At 46.9% G+C, this 18,140-nt stretch overlaps 1 protein-coding gene across 1 annotated transcript in view; it reads left to right on the top strand.

The window, feature by feature from the left end:
• The window catches only part of LOC135036329 (oocyte zinc finger protein XlCOF6-like), a gene marked incomplete at its 5' end in the record, with an annotated part of 114,912 nt that extends 99,831 nt beyond the window's left edge, over positions 1–15,081 (top strand). Inside the window, one exon of the mRNA XM_063954432.1 lies at positions 14,331–15,081. Coding sequence (XP_063810502.1) covers positions 14,331–15,055 — 725 coding nt within the window. The remainder of the gene's footprint in view (positions 1–14,330) is intronic.
• Positions 15,082–18,140: the final 3,059 nt, after the last annotated feature.

Below are 18,140 nucleotides of genomic sequence, written 5' to 3'. Positions count from 1 at the left end.
CACCGCCGACGGCTAATTGGGTTGACATGTGGAATGTTTTGAATGCAAATGTGGCTTTATTACATAAGAGATTGGACAAAGCAGAGTCCAAATGCCAACCAGGGAGTCACTCCATGGCCCTTACTGTGTCACAAGACCGTTCAGGGTCCCCAAAACGTCCCTTTACCCAGTTAGCAGACACTGATACCGACACGGATTCCAACTCCAGTGTCGACTATGATGAGGCAAAGTTGCACCCAAGGGTGGCAAAGAGTATTCAATACATGATTATTGCAATAAAAGATGTTTTACATATCACAGAGGACCCGTCTGTCCCAGACACACGGGTCTGTATGTTTAAGGGGAAGAAACTCAAGACAAGAAACTGCAGATTCCCAAGAGAATTATAATGGTGTATCCCTTCCCCTGACAGGACAGGTTACGGTGGGAATCCTCACCCACGGTGGACAAGGCCCTGACGCGCTTGTCCAAAAAGGTGGCCCTACCGTCCCCGAACACGGCGACCTTAAAAGATCCTGCGGATCGCAGGCAGGAAACTACCTTCAAATCAATTTATGCGACTACGGGAGCCCTGCTCAGACCGGCGGTAGCGTCGGCATGGGTGGGGAGCGCAATTGCAGCATGGGCAGATAACTTGTCTTCTGACATGGACACCCTCAATAAAGACAGTGTTTTGTTGACATTAGGTCACATAAAGGACGCAGCGTTATATATGAGGGAGGCTGCGAGAGATATTGGGCTCTTGGGTTCAAGAGCAAATGCCATGGCAATTTCAGCTAGGAGGTCACTGTGGACCCGCCAATGGACTCGGGATGCTGACTCCAAGAGACTTATGGAGGCTTTGCCTTACAAGGGTGAAGTTCTGTTTGGGGAAGGCCTCGCGGACCTGGTTTCCACAGCTACTGGGGGTAAGTCTTCTTTTCTGCCTTACATTCCCCCACAGCAAAAGAAAACCCAGATGCAGTCCTTTCGGTCTCATAAATTCAGAAAGGGGCGCGGTTCATCCTTCCTCGCCAGAGGTAGAGGTAGGGGGAAAAGAACACCAGCTTCGGCTAGTTCCCAGGAGCAAAAGTCCTCCCCGACCTCTACCAAATCCACCGCATGACACCGGTGGGGGCACGTCTTCAGCTCTTCAGCCAGGTCTCGGTTCATTCAAACTTGGATCCTTGGGTGATAGAAATTTTGTCCCAAGGCTACAAACTGGAGTTCGAAGATGTGCCTCCACGCCGATTTTTCAAATCGGCCATACCAGCTTCTCTACCAGAGAGAGCAATAGTTTCGGCGGCTAAACAAAAGCTGTGTCAACAGCAAGTGATTATCCAGGTTCCCCAGTTGCAACAGGGAAAGGGGTTCTATTCAACCCCGTTTGTTGTCCCGAAGCCGGACGGCTCGATCAGACCGATTCTGAACCTAAAATCCCTAAATCTATATTTGAAGAGATTCAAATTCAAAATGGAATCTCTCCGGGCAGTGATCTCCTGCCTGGAAGGGGGGGATTTTATGGTGTCACTAGACATAAAGGATGCATACTTACATGTCCCCATATATCCTCCTCATCAGGCGTACCTGAGATTCGCTGTACAGGATTGTCATTACCAGTTTCAGACGTTGCCGTTTGCTTTCCACGGCCCCTAGGATTTTCACCAAGGTAATGGCAGAAATGATGGTGCTCCTGCGCAAGCAGGGTGTCAAAATTATCCCGTACTTGGACGATCTCCTGATAAAAGCGAGATCAAGAGAACAATTACTGAAGAGCGTGGCTCTCTCTCTGAGGGTGCTACAGCAACACGGAACGGCAGAGGGTTTTTCTCCTAGTGGAAAAAGCTCTGGAACTCCAGAACATGGTCGGGGTTCTGCTGAAATCGAAAAGAGTGTCGATTCATCAATGCACTCGAGTGTTGAGAAAGATGGTGGCGGCCTACGAGGCCATTCCGTTTGGCAGGTTCCATTCAAGAACTTTTCAGTGGGGCCTATTGAGCAAGTGGTCAGGGTCCCATCTCCAAATGCATCAGATGATAAGCCTGTCCCCCAGCGCCAGTATATCTCTCCTGTGGTGGCTCCAGAGTGCTCACCTTCTAGAGGGTCGCAGGTTTGGAATTCAAGATTGGGTTCTCGTGACCACGGATGCGAGCCTCCGAGGTTGGGGAGCAGTCACACAGGGAAAAAACTTTCAGGGAATATGGTCAAACCAGGAGGCTTGTCTGCACATAAACGTGCTGGAATTAAGGGCCATATACAACAGCCTGAGACAGGCGGAGCATCTCCTTCACAACCTACCCGTTCTGATCCAGTCAGACAATATCACAGCCGTGGCGCATGTAAACCGCCAGGGCGGAACAAGGAGCAGAGCAGCAATGGCGGAGGCCACCAGGATTCTTCGCTGGGCGGAAAATCATGTAAGCGCTCTGTCCGCGGTATTCATTCCGGGAGTGGACAACTGGGAAGCAGACTTCCTCAGCAGACACGATCTCCATCCAGGAGAGTGGGGACTTCATCAAGAGGTCTTTGCAGATGTAACAAGTTGTTGGGGACTCCCTCAAATAGACATGATGGCGTCACACCTCAACAAGAAGCTTCGGACATATTGTTCCAGGGCAAGGGACCCTCAGACAATAGCAGTGGATGCGCTAGTAACACCGTGGGTGTATCAAGCGTTCTATGTGTTCCCTCCGCTTCCGCTCATCTCAAAAATATTGAAAATCATAAGAAGAACAAAAGTTCAGACGATACTCATTGTCCCAGATTGGCCTCGAAGGGCCTGGTATCCAGATCTTCAGGAAATGATCGCATAAGATCCTTGGCCGCTTCCCCTCAGAGAGGACCTGTTACAACAGGGGCCGTGTGTGTTCCAAGACTTACCGAGATTAAGTTTGACGGCATGGTGGTTGAACACCAAATCCTAGCTAGGAAAGGTATTCCAGGGGAAGTCATCCCTACTCTACTTAAAGCTAGGAAGGAAGTAACGGCGAAACACTATCACCGTATCTGGATGAAGTATGTGTCTTGGTGTGAATCCAAGAATGCTCCTACGGAAGAATTCCAGCTGGGTCGTTTTCTCCATTTTCTACAGACCGGAGTGGATATGGGCCTAAACTTAGGTTCCATTAAGGTGCAGATTTCGGTCTTATCAATATTCTTTCAGAAGGAATTGGCCTCTATTCCAGAAGGACAGACTTTTGTGAAAGGAGTACTGCACATCCAACCTCCTTTTGTGGCACCGTGGGACCTGAACGTGGTGTTGCAGTTCCTTAAATCACATTGGTTTGAACCACTTCAAACTGTTGAGTTAAAATTTCTCACGTGGAAAGTGGTCATGTTATTGGCCTTGGCATCTGCAAGGCGGGTGTCAGAATTGGCGGCCTTGTCCCACAAGAGTCCCTATCTGATTTTCCATGTGGATAGAGCAGAATTGAGAACTCGTCCACAATTTCTACCTAAGGTGGTTTCGACGTTTAACATGAACCAACCTATTGTAGTGCCGGTGGCTACAGATGTCTTGGAGGAATCCAAGTCCCTTGATGTAGTCAGGGCTTTAAAAATCTATGTAGCTAGAATGGCTCATATTAGGAAAACAAAGGCTCTGTTTGTCCTATATGCGGCCAACAAGGTTGGCGCTCCTGCTTCCAAGCAGACTATTGCACGATTCAGCAGGCTCATTCTACGGCAGGATTGCCGTTACCAAAATCGGTGAAGGCCCATTCCACAAGGAAGGTGGGCTCTTCTTGGGCGGCTGCCCGAGGTGTCTCTGCTTTACAGCTTTGCCGAGCTGCTACTTGGTCGGGTTCAAACACTTTTGCAAAATTCTATAAGTTTGATACCCTGGCTGAGGAGGACCTCCTGTTTGCTCAATCGGTGCTGCAGAGTCATCCGCACTCTCCCGCCCGGTCTGGAGCTTTGGTATAATCCCCATGGTCCTTACGGAGTCCCCAGCATCCTCTAGGACGTCAGAGAAAATAAGATTTTAAACCTACCAGTAAATCTTTTTCTCCTAGTCCATAGAGGATGCTGGGCGCCCGTCCCAGTGCGGACTAAATTCTGCAGTACTTGTACATAGTTACTGATGTAGTTACACGAGAGTTGAGATCAGACTGTTGCTGATTTCTGTTGTTCATGCTGGTAACTGGTTTAGTTATATACCATGTTATACGGTGTGTTTGTGGTGTGAGCTGGTATGTATCTCACCCTTACATAACAAAATCCTTTTCCTCAAAATGTCCATCTCCTCTGGGCACAGTTCCTATAACTAAGGTCTGGAGGAGGGGCATAGAGGGAGGAGCCAGCTCATGCCCATTAAAAGGTCTTAGAGTGCCCATGTCTCCTGCGGAGCCCGTCTATACCCCATGGTCCTTACGGAGTCCCCAGCATCCTCTACGGACTAGGAGAAAAAGATTTACCGTTAGGTTTAAAATCTTATTGTTATCCTGTGGATAACCTGTGGACCCAGCCGGAGAAATATACGTTATGGTAAGAACTTACCATTGATAACGGTATTTCTCCTATGTCCGCAGGTTTCCACAGGGATCTCACCCTGACGCACTTGATTTGAGAAACTTTATACTCACTAACCTCTTTCCTCTTGCATGGAAAGGTGTGCATGTGTGTTCTTCTCGCCTGAATAGGGGGGGTAATTCCAAGTTGATCGCAGCAGGAAATTTTTTAGCAGTTGGGCAAAACCACGAGCAGTGCAGGGGAGACAAATATAACATGTGCAGAGAGAGTTAGATTTCGGTGGGTTATTTTGTTTCTGTGCAGGGTAAATACTGGCTGCTTTATTTTTACACTGCAATTTAGATTGCAGATTGAACAGACCCCACCCAAATCTAACTCTCTCTGCACATGTTATATCTGCCTCCCCTGCAGTGCACATGGTTTTGCCCAACTGCTAAAAAATGTCCTGCTGCGATCAACTTGGAATTACCCCCTGGGTTCTACATAAAGCTCCTGCCTAAATGCTTTGGAATACAACTGATTTGACTGAGCCAGTGGACGAGCCTGTTTCATCCTGGGAGGCCTGAAAGCTTGTGATCATTTGGTGCCAATCCGCTGTCGCTCCATCATATCCCATTGTTATCCTGTGGAAACCTGTGGACATAGGAGAAATACTGTTATCAACAGTAAGTTCTTACCATAACGTATATTTAACTAACAATAATAAACAGTGGAGTTTTAGTTCATGTATTGCTCAGTGCATTTAAGCCTGCAGCTCCCGACAAGGGACCCCACTATACTGCAGGTCCTACGCTATGGCTCAAAATAATTACCATAAAAACAGCTATCACATTAGTGTTAAACTTTAGGTGTACTCTCAGCGGCGGAACAGTGGCCGAAATGCTTGGATTGGTTTTCAGAGCACCAGTCTGACGTGTCACCACATCTCACATGGCCCTCCAATTCACCAGATCTGGGACTGTTTGGCTGGGTCCGACATTGTACTGTTGGTGCAGTTCCTGATGCGTTTGGAACGATTGGTGGTTGCTAGGTGCCCTAAATACCTGTGGTCCCGATTTGTCATGATCTACTTTCACCCACTGTTCCGCCGCTGAGATTCTTGGTGTCCAGGCTTCTTCCACTGTAGATGGATACTACTCACTGTCTACAAGGGATCACCAACAAACAAATGCCGGTCTCGGCCACAACCAATGGCTCCCTTTTGCCAGTTGCATCACGTGCAGGGCCTATGGTTTCATCTGAAAAAGAAACAATATCTCAACAAATTTGCATTGTATCAATACCTCAGACATTCACAATGATCATCCAGTAGTTTTAGTGTCGCCATCTACACGCATGTACACGTCCCGTGTCGTTGTGCTCTCTCTCTCTCTCTCTATATATATATAATATTTATATTAAACCTTATTGAAGGCAGAAGGCAAAGACTGGGCACGCTTAGCCCCAGAATACAGCCCATGGCTTCATAGGCGTCACTAGGCTGCGGCAGTGAAAGGTGCCCAGAGTGAGTGGAGTGATTGGCTTTAGGGCAGTAGGAGTGGGGGACTTAATAGACTGGGTCTTGGTCCCAGCGGCGGCTGAGAGCTATCAGGTAGGGTAGATAAGAAGCCACTTAGTGAGGAGAGCTCCAGAAAGCACGTCTGGATGGACCACGCTCCTCTTATTTATTATTTTATATACTAACAGGGGTGACAGGTGTTGTACAGCCCTACAAAGGCAGACACAATCTCTTTCTCATCAGACTCTGCTGTCTTCCTTGCACTCTCACTCAGATGTTCACTGCTGCCAGTAGCACATATATGAGAAGCAGAAGTATGGCGGCAGCTGTATAGTTTCTGATATGTAATTCTCTTTACACACACCATCCTTATTACTATTGAGAATATAGAGGTAAGACACTGATGTAAAAATATGATTTTAATTACCTACCGGTAAATCCTTTTCTCGTAGTCTGTAGAAGATGCTGGGATCCATTTAGTACCATGGAGATGTACCAAAGCTCCCAGTACAGGAGGGAGAGTGCTGAGGTTCCTGCAGAACTGATTGACCAAACTTGAGGTCCTCAGAGGCCAAAGTATAGAACTTGTAAAACTTAGCAAACGTGACCAAGTAGCTGCTCGGCAAAGCTGAATAGCCGAGAAACCCTGGGCAGCTGCCCTGGAAGAACCCACTTTACGGGTAGAGTGCGCCTGAACAGATTTTGGAATTGGCAATCCTGCCGTGGAATAAGCATGCTGGATAGTAAGCCTGATCCAGCGTGAAATTGTCTGCTTAGAAGCAGGACACCCAATCTTTTTGGGATCATAAAGTACAAATAGCGCGTCTGACTTCCTGTGACGAGTAGTTCTCTTCATATAGATTTTCAAAGCCCGCACGACATCCAAGGACTTTGAGGTAATTGAGATGTCAGTAGCCACTGGCACCACAATAGGTTGGTTGATATGAAAAGCCGGCACAACCTCAGGGAGAAATTTCTGACGCGTTCTGAGCTCAGCTCTATGCTCATGTGAAATCAAATAGGGGCTCTTGTGTGACAATGCCCCCAATTCTGACACGTCTGGCAGAAGCCAAGGCCAACAACGTGACCGCCTTCCGAGTAAGAAACGTTACATCCACCTCCTGTAAATGTTCGAACCAATCCGATTGCAGGAACTGCAGCATCACATTAAGATCCCAAGGTGCCATAGGAGGCACAAAGGGTGGTTGGATGTGCAGAACTCCTTTCAAGAAAGTCTGAACCTCAGGGATAGCAGCCAATTGTTTCTGGAAGAAAATAGACAAGGCCAAAATCTGTACCTTGATGGAGCCCAAGCGTAGGCCAACACCTGCTTGCAGAAAGAGGAGAAAATGTCCCAGTTGAAACTCCACCGTAGGAAACTTTTTGGATTCACACCAAGACACATACTTTTTCCAAATTCGATGGTAATGCTTAGACGTTACCCCCTTGGATCAGAGTAGGAATAACCTTACTCGGAATGCCCTTCCGAGCTAAGATCTGGCGTTCAACCTCCATGCCGTCAAACGTAGCCACGGTAAGTCTTGATAGGCAAACGGCCCCTGCAGTAAAAGGTCCTCGCGAAGATGAAGAGGCCTCAGATCCTCCAGCAGTAATGCCAGAAGATCCGCGTACCAAGCCCGCCTTGGCCAGTCCAGAGCAATGAGGATCGCTGGAACTCTTGATCTTTTTATTAGTTTGAGAATCCTTGGGATGAGTGGAAGTGGAGGGAACACATACACTGACTGGAACACCCATGGAGTCACCAGGGTGTCCACCGCCACTGCCTGTAGGTCTCGTGAGCTGGAACAGTACCTCCGAAGCTTCTTGTTGAGGCGAGAGGCCATCATGTCTATCTGAGGTATACCCCATCGGCGTGTTACCTCTGAATACTTCTGGGTGGAGGCCCCATTCTCCTGGATGGAGATTATGTCTGCTGAGGAAGTCTGCTTCCCAGTTGTCCACTCCCGGAATGAAGATCGCCGACAGTGCCAGTGTGTGTCAGGATTCTTGTTACCTCTGACATTGCAGCACTGCTCTTCGCTCCACCCTGCCTGTTTATGTAGGACACCGCTGCGATGTTGTCTGACTAAACCTGAATGGCTCGATCTTGCAGAAGATGAGCCGCTTGTAGAAGGCCATTGTATATGGCCCATAGTTACAGAATGTTTATTGGAAGGACCAATTCCTGGCTTGACCACTTTCCTTGGAAGTTTTCCCCTTGGGTGACTACTCCCCAACCTTTGAGGCTTGCATCCATGGTTAGAAGAATCCAATTCTGAATCCCGAACCTGCGGCCCTCGAGCAGGTGAGAAGTTTGCAGCCACCAGAGTAGTGAAATTCTGGCTTTCGGTGACAGGCATATCGGCTGGTGCATGTGAAGATGCGATCCCGACCACTTGTCCAGGAGATCTAGCTGGAAGAACCGTGCATGTAATCTTCTGTATTGTAGAGCCTCGTAGGAGGATACCATCTTCCCCAGAAGGTGAATGCATCAATGAACCGATACCCGGGGAGGTTTCAAGACATTCCGGACCATTGATTAGATCACCAATGCTTTCTCCACCGGTAGAAACACCCTCTGCATTTCTGTGTCGAGTATTATCCCCAGGAAGGGCAGTCTCCTTGTCAGTTCCAAATGTGACTTTGGAAGGTTCAGGATCCACCCATGATCCCAGAGTAGTTGAGTTGAGAGCGCAATACTCTGCAACAGCTTCTCCTTGGAAGATGCCTCTATCAGCCTATCATCCAGATATGGAATTATGTTCACTCCCTGTTTCCGTAGGAGGAGCATCATCTCCGCCATGACCTTGGTGCACACCCTCGGTGCTGTGGAGAGGCCAAATGGCAACGTCTGGAACTGATAGTGACAGTCCTGTAGTGCAAACCGTAGAAAGGCCTGGAGAGGTGGGATCAGATCGGAATGTGATGGTACGCATCCTTGATATCCAGGGATACTAGGAATTCCCCCTCCTCCAGACCTGAGATCACCGCTCTCAGAGACTCCATCTTGATTTGGAAAACCCTCAAGTAGGGGTTCAATAATTTCAGGTTCAATATAGGCCTTACCGAACCGTCCAGTTTTGGTACCACAAACAGGTTTGAGTAATAACCCTTGGTTTTTGGGTGAGGTGGAACTGGAACAATTACATTTGTTCGTACCAATTTTTTAATGGCTTCCTGTAGGATAGCACTTTCTGTCAGTGAAGCTGGTAAGCCTGATTTGAAGAATCTGTGAGGTGGGAGTTCCTGAAACTCCAGTCTGTACCCCTGGGTAACAATATCCGTCACCCAGGGGTCTAGGCATGATGACGCCCAGATGTGACTGAAATCTTAGTCTCGCACCCACCTGCCTGATCTCCAAGCTGAGAGGTACACCCTCATGCTGAATATTTGGAGGAAGCAGAACCTGGTTTCTGTTCCTGGGAACCTGTTGGTGCAGGTCTTTTGGATCTTCCCTGACCTCCTCTAAAGAAGGTGGGAGGGGGTTTGGATTTTTAAAATTTTGCGGTCCAAAAGGAATGCAGTATAGGATAAGATTTCTTAGCTGGGGCTGCTGCGGAGGGAAGAAATGTCGACTTACCCGCTGTCGCCGTGGATTCCACGCATCCAATGCGTCCCTAAATAGTGCCTGACCTGTGAATGGCAGGAACTCCACACTTTTCTTGGTTTCTGCATCCGCAGTCCATTGGCGTGCCGAGACAGCCATGGAAGTAGCAGGCCAATGTCCTTTATGGCCTCCACCATGAAACCTGTAGAATCCTGTATGTTTTGTAAAAACAAGTCAATGTCACTCCTATCCATAGTATCTAAGTTCTCTAGTAAGGTGCCTGACCACTTTACTATGGCTTTAGAAATCCACGCACAAGCAATAGTGGGCCTTAAAGCCACGGCTGTAGCAGTGTAGAGTGATTTGAGCGTAGTCTCAATATTGCGGTCAGCCGGCTCATTTAAGGCGGTTGAAGCAGGGACAGGTAAAACCATCTTTTTAGACAGCCTAGATACAGAAGTGTCTACTATATGTGGGTTTTCCCACTTCTTCCTATCCTCTTCAGGGAAAGGGAAAGCAATGAGAATTCTTTTAGTGATCTGGAATTTTTTCTATGGGTTTTCCCAGGATTTTTAAAACAAGGAGTTTAACTCCTTAGAAGCAGGGAAGGTAAGCGAGGATTTCTTATTTACTGTAAAATAAGATTACTTGTTCCAGAACCTTCTCAGATATATGTAAAATATTCCTAATGGCATCAATCATTAGCTGCACCCCTTTAGCAAGGGATCCATCCCCCCCCCCCCCCCCACCCACCCGCATATCCCCATCACGTCCCCTGTATCAGAGTCGGTATCAGTGTCAGCTTGCATTATCTGGGCAAGTGTACGTTTTTTTGGGTATGTAGGTGAGGTTTTAGATGAAGTAGTGGGAGCTGAATACTTCAAACCCACTACAGATTGTCTCAAAACCTGCGTCTCTTTCTCAGTATGTGACATCCTTGTTGAAATCTGGGATATCATTCCCCTTAAAGAATCCACCCATGGGGGTTTGTATTCAGAAGGCTGAGACAGCACATTGCAGTCCTGAGTACATGGAATAGTCTCCTCAGGAGAAGATACACACTCTGCAGCACAGGACACAGAGTCCTTAGACATGGTAATGTGGATATACACACACACACACACACACACACACACAGGAAAATGTCAGACACAGTTTCCCCCAGAGTACCTTCAGAGAGTCACAGAGTATAAGGAGCCAGCCACACAGCGCCCCTGTAGGCAGTTATTATGATAAAAGCCCGGCGCTGACTAACTAACCTTATTAGGGAGGGCAGCGCTCCCTGTCAGTGTCCTAGTTCCTATGATCTGCAGGGAGAAAATGGCGCGGGTTAGTACTGGATCCGCTCTGAGAGGAAGCCCCGCCCCTTGTAATGGCGCCCAGCTTCCCGCTCTAATTGTTTATACTGGCCTGAGGATTTTAGTGATAACAGGGTGATTAGCCCCTGTTAGCTGTGTGACCAGTGTAGGGTTTATCCGCGCTGGCTCAGGACGCCCCTCAAAGCGCCTACACTGTGTGTTGCTGAGCCTTCCTGGAGCGCAGCCTGTCAGAGCTACGCTCCCACCCTTGTGCTGCCATACCCTGCCGCTAACCGAGACGCCGGCGCTGTACTCACCACTTTTCCTTCTTCTGGCTTTGTTAGGGGGTGGCGGCTGTGCTGCGTGAGTGAGCAGTCACCTCGTGGGCTTGCGATCAGCACCCTCAGGAGCTCAGTATCCTGTCAGCGGAGTAGAGAACCATTAACTCTTCAGGAAGTTGGTTCCTATTCCCGACCCCCCTAAGTCCCACGAAGCAGGGAGGTTGTTGCCAGCAGCCTTCCTGTAACCTAACTAACTCTAGAAAATAAACACCTAAGAAAACTCCTAGGAGTTCCCCTAGCTGTGACCGGCTCCTCCGGGCACATTTTCTAAACTGAGTCTGGTAGGAGGGACATAGAGGGAGAAGCCAGCCCACACTATTATACTCTTAAAGTGCTATTGGCTCCCAAAGGACCCGTCTATACCCCATGGTACTAAATGGACCTCAGCATCTTCTAGGACGTAAGAGAAAGTAGATTATAACTTAGCAGCTTCAGGTCGGCACACCCTAACACTTTATTAACACTTATGATTTTCCCTATCACTTTGTATATATTTTTGTATTTTAAACACACTTCACTTACATAGTACTTATGTGCTTCTTATTAACCCTTATTAATTTTCACCTGTGTGCTGACCTGGGGTAGCGGACCTGTGCCAACGTGATGGGGTCCTTCACCCCGGACCCATACCTAGTATTAGGGACCCCCAGTGACGGAGACGGCTTGCCGATCGACCTGGGGGCTTAACCCTATATCTGCAGATATACGCAACTAAGATCTCCGTATTATCTGATTATTATGTAGTGTTATTTCTCACTCAGTGTGCATTAGGGAACACAAATTGTGTTTTCTTACACAGAATTACCCCCCCCCCCTTTAGCACCTGAGTGACATCACAATCTGATTGAGCAGCTTGCCAATATATGTGCATTGTAGTTAGAGAGGCATAGATGGGTCAGCATTAGGAGGGATTGCTGACTTGTGCCATTGGAGAATTTAGGGGTGTCTCTAGGTAAGCTGGCTCTCAGATGCTGTAGGAGCCATTATCATGTGGCCTTACACTGGACATTCAGACCCAGACATAGGTGTAATTTATTATGGAGTGGGTGTGGGGTGCGGTGGCACCTATGTCGGTATGGCTGGGCGGCTTCAGGTCGGCACACCCTAATACTTTTTTAACACATGATTTTCCCTATCACTTTGTATACATTTTTGTATTTTAATCACACTTGACTTACATAGCACTTATGTGCTTCTTCTTAACCCTTATTAATTTTCACCTGTGTGCTTACCTGGGGTAGCCGACCTGTGCCGACGTGATGGGGTCCTGCACCCCGGACCCATACCTAGTATTAGGGACCCCCAGTGACGGAGACACCTTGCCGATCGACCTGGGGGCTTAACCCTATATCTGCAGATATACGCAACTAAGATCTCCGTATTATCTGATTATTATGTAGTATTATTTTTCACTCAGTGTGCATTAGGGAACACAATTTTTTTTTATTACACCGAATTACCCCTCCCTTTTAGCACCTGAGTGACATCACAATCTGATTGAGCAGCTTACCAATATATGTGTATTGTATTTAGAGAGGCATGGATGGGTCAGCATTAGGAGGGATTGCTGACTCCAGAGTGCCATTGGAGATGTTAGGGGTGTCTCTAGGTAAGCTGGCTCTCAGATGCTGTAGGAGCCATTATCATGTGGCCTTACACTGGGCATTCAGACCCAGACATAGGTGTAATTAATTATGGAGTGGGTGTGGGGTGCGGTGGCCCCTATGTCGGTATGGCTGGGCGGCTTCAGGTCGGCACACCCTAACACTTTATTAACACTTATGATTTTCTCTATCACTTTGTATATATTTTTGTTTTTTAATCACACTTAAATCTTACACAGAATTACCCCTCCCTTTTAGCGCCTGAGTGACATCACAATCTGATTGAGCAGCTTGCCACTATATGTGCATTGTGACTTAGCAGATGATGATACAGGGTATCATATGGTGTATAGCATGTAAGGTACCTTGTTCCACACCTACTCTGCTGTAGCAATATACTTTATATAGGGGTAATACATGTACAGGTTTAATAGTGTATGAGCACACACATAAAGGAATGCTACCTTACCAATACTTCCAGGAGTAACGTTAGGAGACGTTTCTCTGATCCATCAGCTCATATGACTGATGTTATTGTTCATCTAGAATCTCCAATTCATACAATATATTCCCCATCCATTGTTTTACATGGGTGCTGACATAGGACTTGGCGAGTGACTACATCTCCATTTATACTTCATGGTTAGTTACCAGTACAAGAGAGAGAGAGATCTAAGTCTTATTATAATATTACATTTGTTATTGTGAGTGTTCTCAGGAGGGTGGACAAAATGATCGTCTGAGACACAATATTATAAAGCCTTCATTAAAAGTTATGTTTTAATATACACACACATTTTTAAGTGTCCCAGAGAGTCATCTCCTATTGTTTACAAGATTAATATTGTTACAGAAAAGTTACATTTCCATTATGTATTTTATTTCCAGCAGATGGACACACAAGCAGGAATATCTCAGAAGTACATCTAATGTTATCCCCGGATTGCGAAATAAGAGATAATGACAGTAAACCAGATTTTCCAGGAGCTAACCCCATTACCCCAATTATACATCCAGCTCTATCAGCTGGTCCCCCTGATCCTAGGAAATGTTCTCCTGATCACTCTGATATTGGTGCATCTGTTACAGCTCTGAGAGTAGATACAGAGTTTTCATGTGCTATAGATACCAAATGTTTTACACAGAACACAAAGCCTATTAACCCACAGGCAGGTGAGAGGCCATTTCTATGTTCTGAGTGTGGGAAATGTTTTGCATACAAATCATATCTTGTTAGACATCAGAGAAGTCACACAGCTGAGAGGCCATTTCCATGTTCTGAGTGTGGGAAATGTTTTGCATACAAATCACATCTTGTTAAACATCAGCAAAGTCACACAGGTGAGAAGCCATTTCCATGTTCTGAGTGTGGGAAATGTTTTGCACACAAATCAGATCTTGTTATACATCAAAGAAGTCACACAGGTGAGAGGCCATTTTCTTGCTCTGAGTGTGGAAAATGTTTTATCCAGAAATTACATCTTGTTATACATCAAAGAAGTCACACAGGTGAGAAGCCATTTCCATGTTCTGAGTGTGGGAAATGTTTTGCCCACAAAACAGATCTCGTTAGACATAACAGACATCACACAGGTGAGAAGCCATTTTCTTGCTCGGAGTGTGGGAAATGTTTCGCACTCAAAGCAGATCTAGTTTTACATCAGAGACGTCACACAGGGGAGAAGCCATTTCCATGTTCTAAGTGTGGGAAATGTTTCGCACACAGATCAGATCTTATTAAACATCAGAGACGTCACACAGGCGAGAAGCCATTTCCATGTTCTGAGTGTGGGAAATGTTTCGCACACAGATCAGATCTTATTAAACATCAGAGATGTCACACAGGTGAGAAGCCATTTCCATGTTCTGAGTGTGGGAAATGTTTTGCACGCAAATCATATCTTGTTATACATCAGAGACGTCACACAGGTGAGAAGCCATTTCCATGTCCTGAGTGTGGGAAATGTTTTGTACACAAATCAGATCTTGTTATGCATCAGAGAAGTCACACAGGTGAGAAGCCATTTCCATGTTCTGAGTGTGGGAAATGTTTTGCACACAAATCATATCTTGTTATACATCAGAGACGTCACACAGGTGAGAAGCCATTTCCATGTCCTGAGTGTGGGAAATGTTTTGTACATAAATCAGATCTTGTTATACATCAACGAAGTCACACAGGTGAGAAGCCATTTCCATGTACTGAGTGTGGGAAATGTTTTGCACACAAATCAGATCTTGTTAAACATCAGAGACGTCACACAGGTGAGAAGCCATTTTCTTACTCTGAGTGTGGGAAATGTTGTTTAACCACTTAACTGACCATTTATTTAGCAAAAAAACGCTCCGAAATTGTTATTTTTTTTTTAATGAGTGAATTAGGTGAAGAACATGAATTTAACCCTATCCCAAATGATTTTAGGTAAAAAAAAAAAGAGGGAATTTTTTTTTTAGCATTTTCTTTGTAAAATGTTTTTCCCCCCAAACATCAATCGGGAACATTGCGTCCATCGCGGCTTTCATTTTGAAAGCCGAGACAGCCTCGAGGTACGCAGGGGGAGGGTCTGGGGGCAGCTAGCGAGGGTTTATTTACACTCCCCAGCGGCTGCCATTGTCTGCAGCCGCTGGAGGGGACAGATCCTTACCGTGCTGACCGATCAGCAGTGATCGGCAGCACGGCAGACACAGGGGGAGAGTGCAGGGAGGCAGAGGGACCTTCCGGTCCCTCTGACAGCAGCAGAGGGAAGTTTCTATTCCCTGCCGCTGCTAACACTATCTGACTGGTCGCATCCCGTGCCACCAGTTCAGATAGAGCACTTGCAGGCATGGTCGCATGCGACCATGCCAGGCAAGTGGTTAAGTAAATCACATCTTGTTAGACATCAGAGAAGTCACACAGGTGAGAAGCCATTTCCATGTTCTGAGTGTGGGAAATGTTTTGCACACAAATCAGATCTCGCTAGACATAACAGAAGTCACACAGCTGAGAGGCCATTTTCTTGCTATGAGTGTGCGAAATGTTTTACACGGAAATCACAACTTGTTGTACGTCAGAGAAGTCACACAGGTGAGAAGCTATTTCCATGTTTTGAGTGTGGGAAATGTTTTGCACACAGATCAGATCTTGTTAAACATCAGGGACGTCACACAGGTCAGAGGCCATTTCCATACATAAATCAGCACAATAGAAATCACTCAGGTGAGAAACCATTTTAAGCTTCTGCAGTATACTTATCATTGCCATGCGTTGTTCTTCTAGAGGATGCTGGGGACTCCGTAAGGACCATGGGGTATAGACGGGCTCCGCAGGAGACATGGGCACTCTAAAGACTTTAGATGGGTGTGCACTGGCTCCTCCCTCTATGTCCCTACTCCAGACCTCAGTTAGATCCTGTGCCCAGAGGAGACTGGATGCACTGCAGGGGAGCTCAACTGAGTTTCTCTGAAAATACTTTTTGTTAGGTTTTTTTATTTTCAGGGAGCACTGCTGGCAACAGGCTCCCTGCATTGTGGGACTGAGGGGAGAGAAGCAGACCTACTTAACTGATAGGCTCTGCTTCTTAGGCTACTGGACACCATTAGCTCTAGAGGGTCGGAACACAGGTGTCGTCATCGCTGTTCGTCCCGATGTCGCGCCGCCGTCCTCCTCAGCCGGAAGATAGAAGGCGGGTGAGTATAAGAAGAAAGAAGACTTCACAGGCGGCAGAAGGCTTCAGATCTTCACTGAGGTACCGCGCAGCGGTAACGCTGCGCACCATTGCTCCCAAGCATACACAGAAGGCACTTAAGGGTGCAAGGCACGGGGGGGGGGGCGCGCCCTGGGCAGCAATATTAACCTAAAGGGACACTGGCTAATATATTAGATACTGCGGAGGCAGTATATTGAAAAACCCCCACCAGTATAAAGAATCTGAGCGGGACCGAAGCCTGCCATTGAGGGGGCGGAGCTTGATCCTCCAGCACTAACCAGCACCATTTTTCTCCACAGCAAGCTGCAGAGAAGCTTCTCCCCTGCTGTACAGAGGGCAAAAAATAGGGGGGCACATGTAATTGGCGCAGTGATTGTATTATTTATTCTATAAAATAGCACTGTACAGTCTTGGATTTGATTCCAGTGTCCAGTGGTGCTGGGTGTGTGCTGGCATACTCTGTCTCTCCAAAGGGCCTTATTGGGGGCTGTCCCCATAATTGTATATCCCAGTGTGTGTGGGGGTGTCAGTACGTGTGTGTCGACATGTCTGAAGTAGAAGGCTCGTCTAAGGAGGAGGTAGAGCAGATGATTGTGGTATCTCCGTCGGCGCCGCCGACACCTGATTGGTTGGATATGTGGAATGTTTTAAATGCATATGTGTCTTTATTACATAAAAGATTGGACAAAGCTGTCCAGAGAAAAAGCAGGGAGTCAATCCATGGCTTTGACTGTGTCACAAGGCCCTTCGGGCTCTCATAAATGTCCCCTGTCCCAGGTAGCAGACACTGATACCGACACGGATTCTGACTCCAGTGTCGACTACGATGATGCGAGGTTACACCCAAGGGTGCCCAAAAGTATTCATTATATGATTATTGCTATAAAAGATGTTTTGCATATCACAGAGGACCCCTCTGTCCCTGACACAAGGGTATGCATGTTTAAGGAGAAGAAACCTGAGGTAACCTTTCCCCATCTCATGAGCTGAACGCTTTCTTTGAAAAAGCTTGGGAAACTCCAGACAAAATACTGCAGATTCCCAAGAGAATTCTTATGGCATATCCTTTCCCCGCACAGGACAGGTTACGTTGGGAATCCTCACCCAGGGTAGACAAGACTTTGACGCGCTTGTCCAAAAAGGGGGCGCTACCGTCTCCAGACACGGCAGCCCTCAAGGATCCTGCTGATCGAAGACAGGAGACTACCTTAAAATAAATGTATACACATATGGGTGCTGTGCTCAGACTGGCAGTAGTGTCGGCAAGGGTGTGTAGCGCAATAGCAGCATGGGCATATAACTTGCAATGGGAGAGAGAGAAAGCTCTCTCTCCCATTGCCAGTACTTGTACTCTCTAGCTCTGGGCGCACCACCAATAAGGACTATTATCGAAAGATTGTATCTCCCTTTCTTATAGTTTAATTGTCCGCCTTTGTTTTTTTTCAATATTAGCAACAACCTATTACATACCAGTGCCCAGTCGCTCTTTTTTCTCTATATGGGCAGATAACTTGTCATCTGACATTGACACCCTAGATAAGGGTAGCATTTTATTGACCTTGGGTCATATTAAAGATGCAGCGTTATATACGAGAGACGTTGGGCTGTTGGGTTCAAAAGCCAATGCCATGGCAATTTCTGCTAGGCAAGTCCTGTGGACCCGCCAATAGACGGGTGATGCCGATTCAAAGAGACATGGAAACTTTGCCTTACA

The sequence above is a fragment of the Pseudophryne corroboree genome, unplaced genomic scaffold (assembly GCF_028390025.1).
Source record: "Pseudophryne corroboree isolate aPseCor3 unplaced genomic scaffold, aPseCor3.hap2 scaffold_641, whole genome shotgun sequence".
NCBI lineage: Eukaryota > Metazoa > Chordata > Amphibia > Anura > Myobatrachidae > Pseudophryne > Pseudophryne corroboree.
Note: the sequence above shows the minus strand (reverse complement) of the source record. Positions and strands in the feature narration are given on the sequence as shown.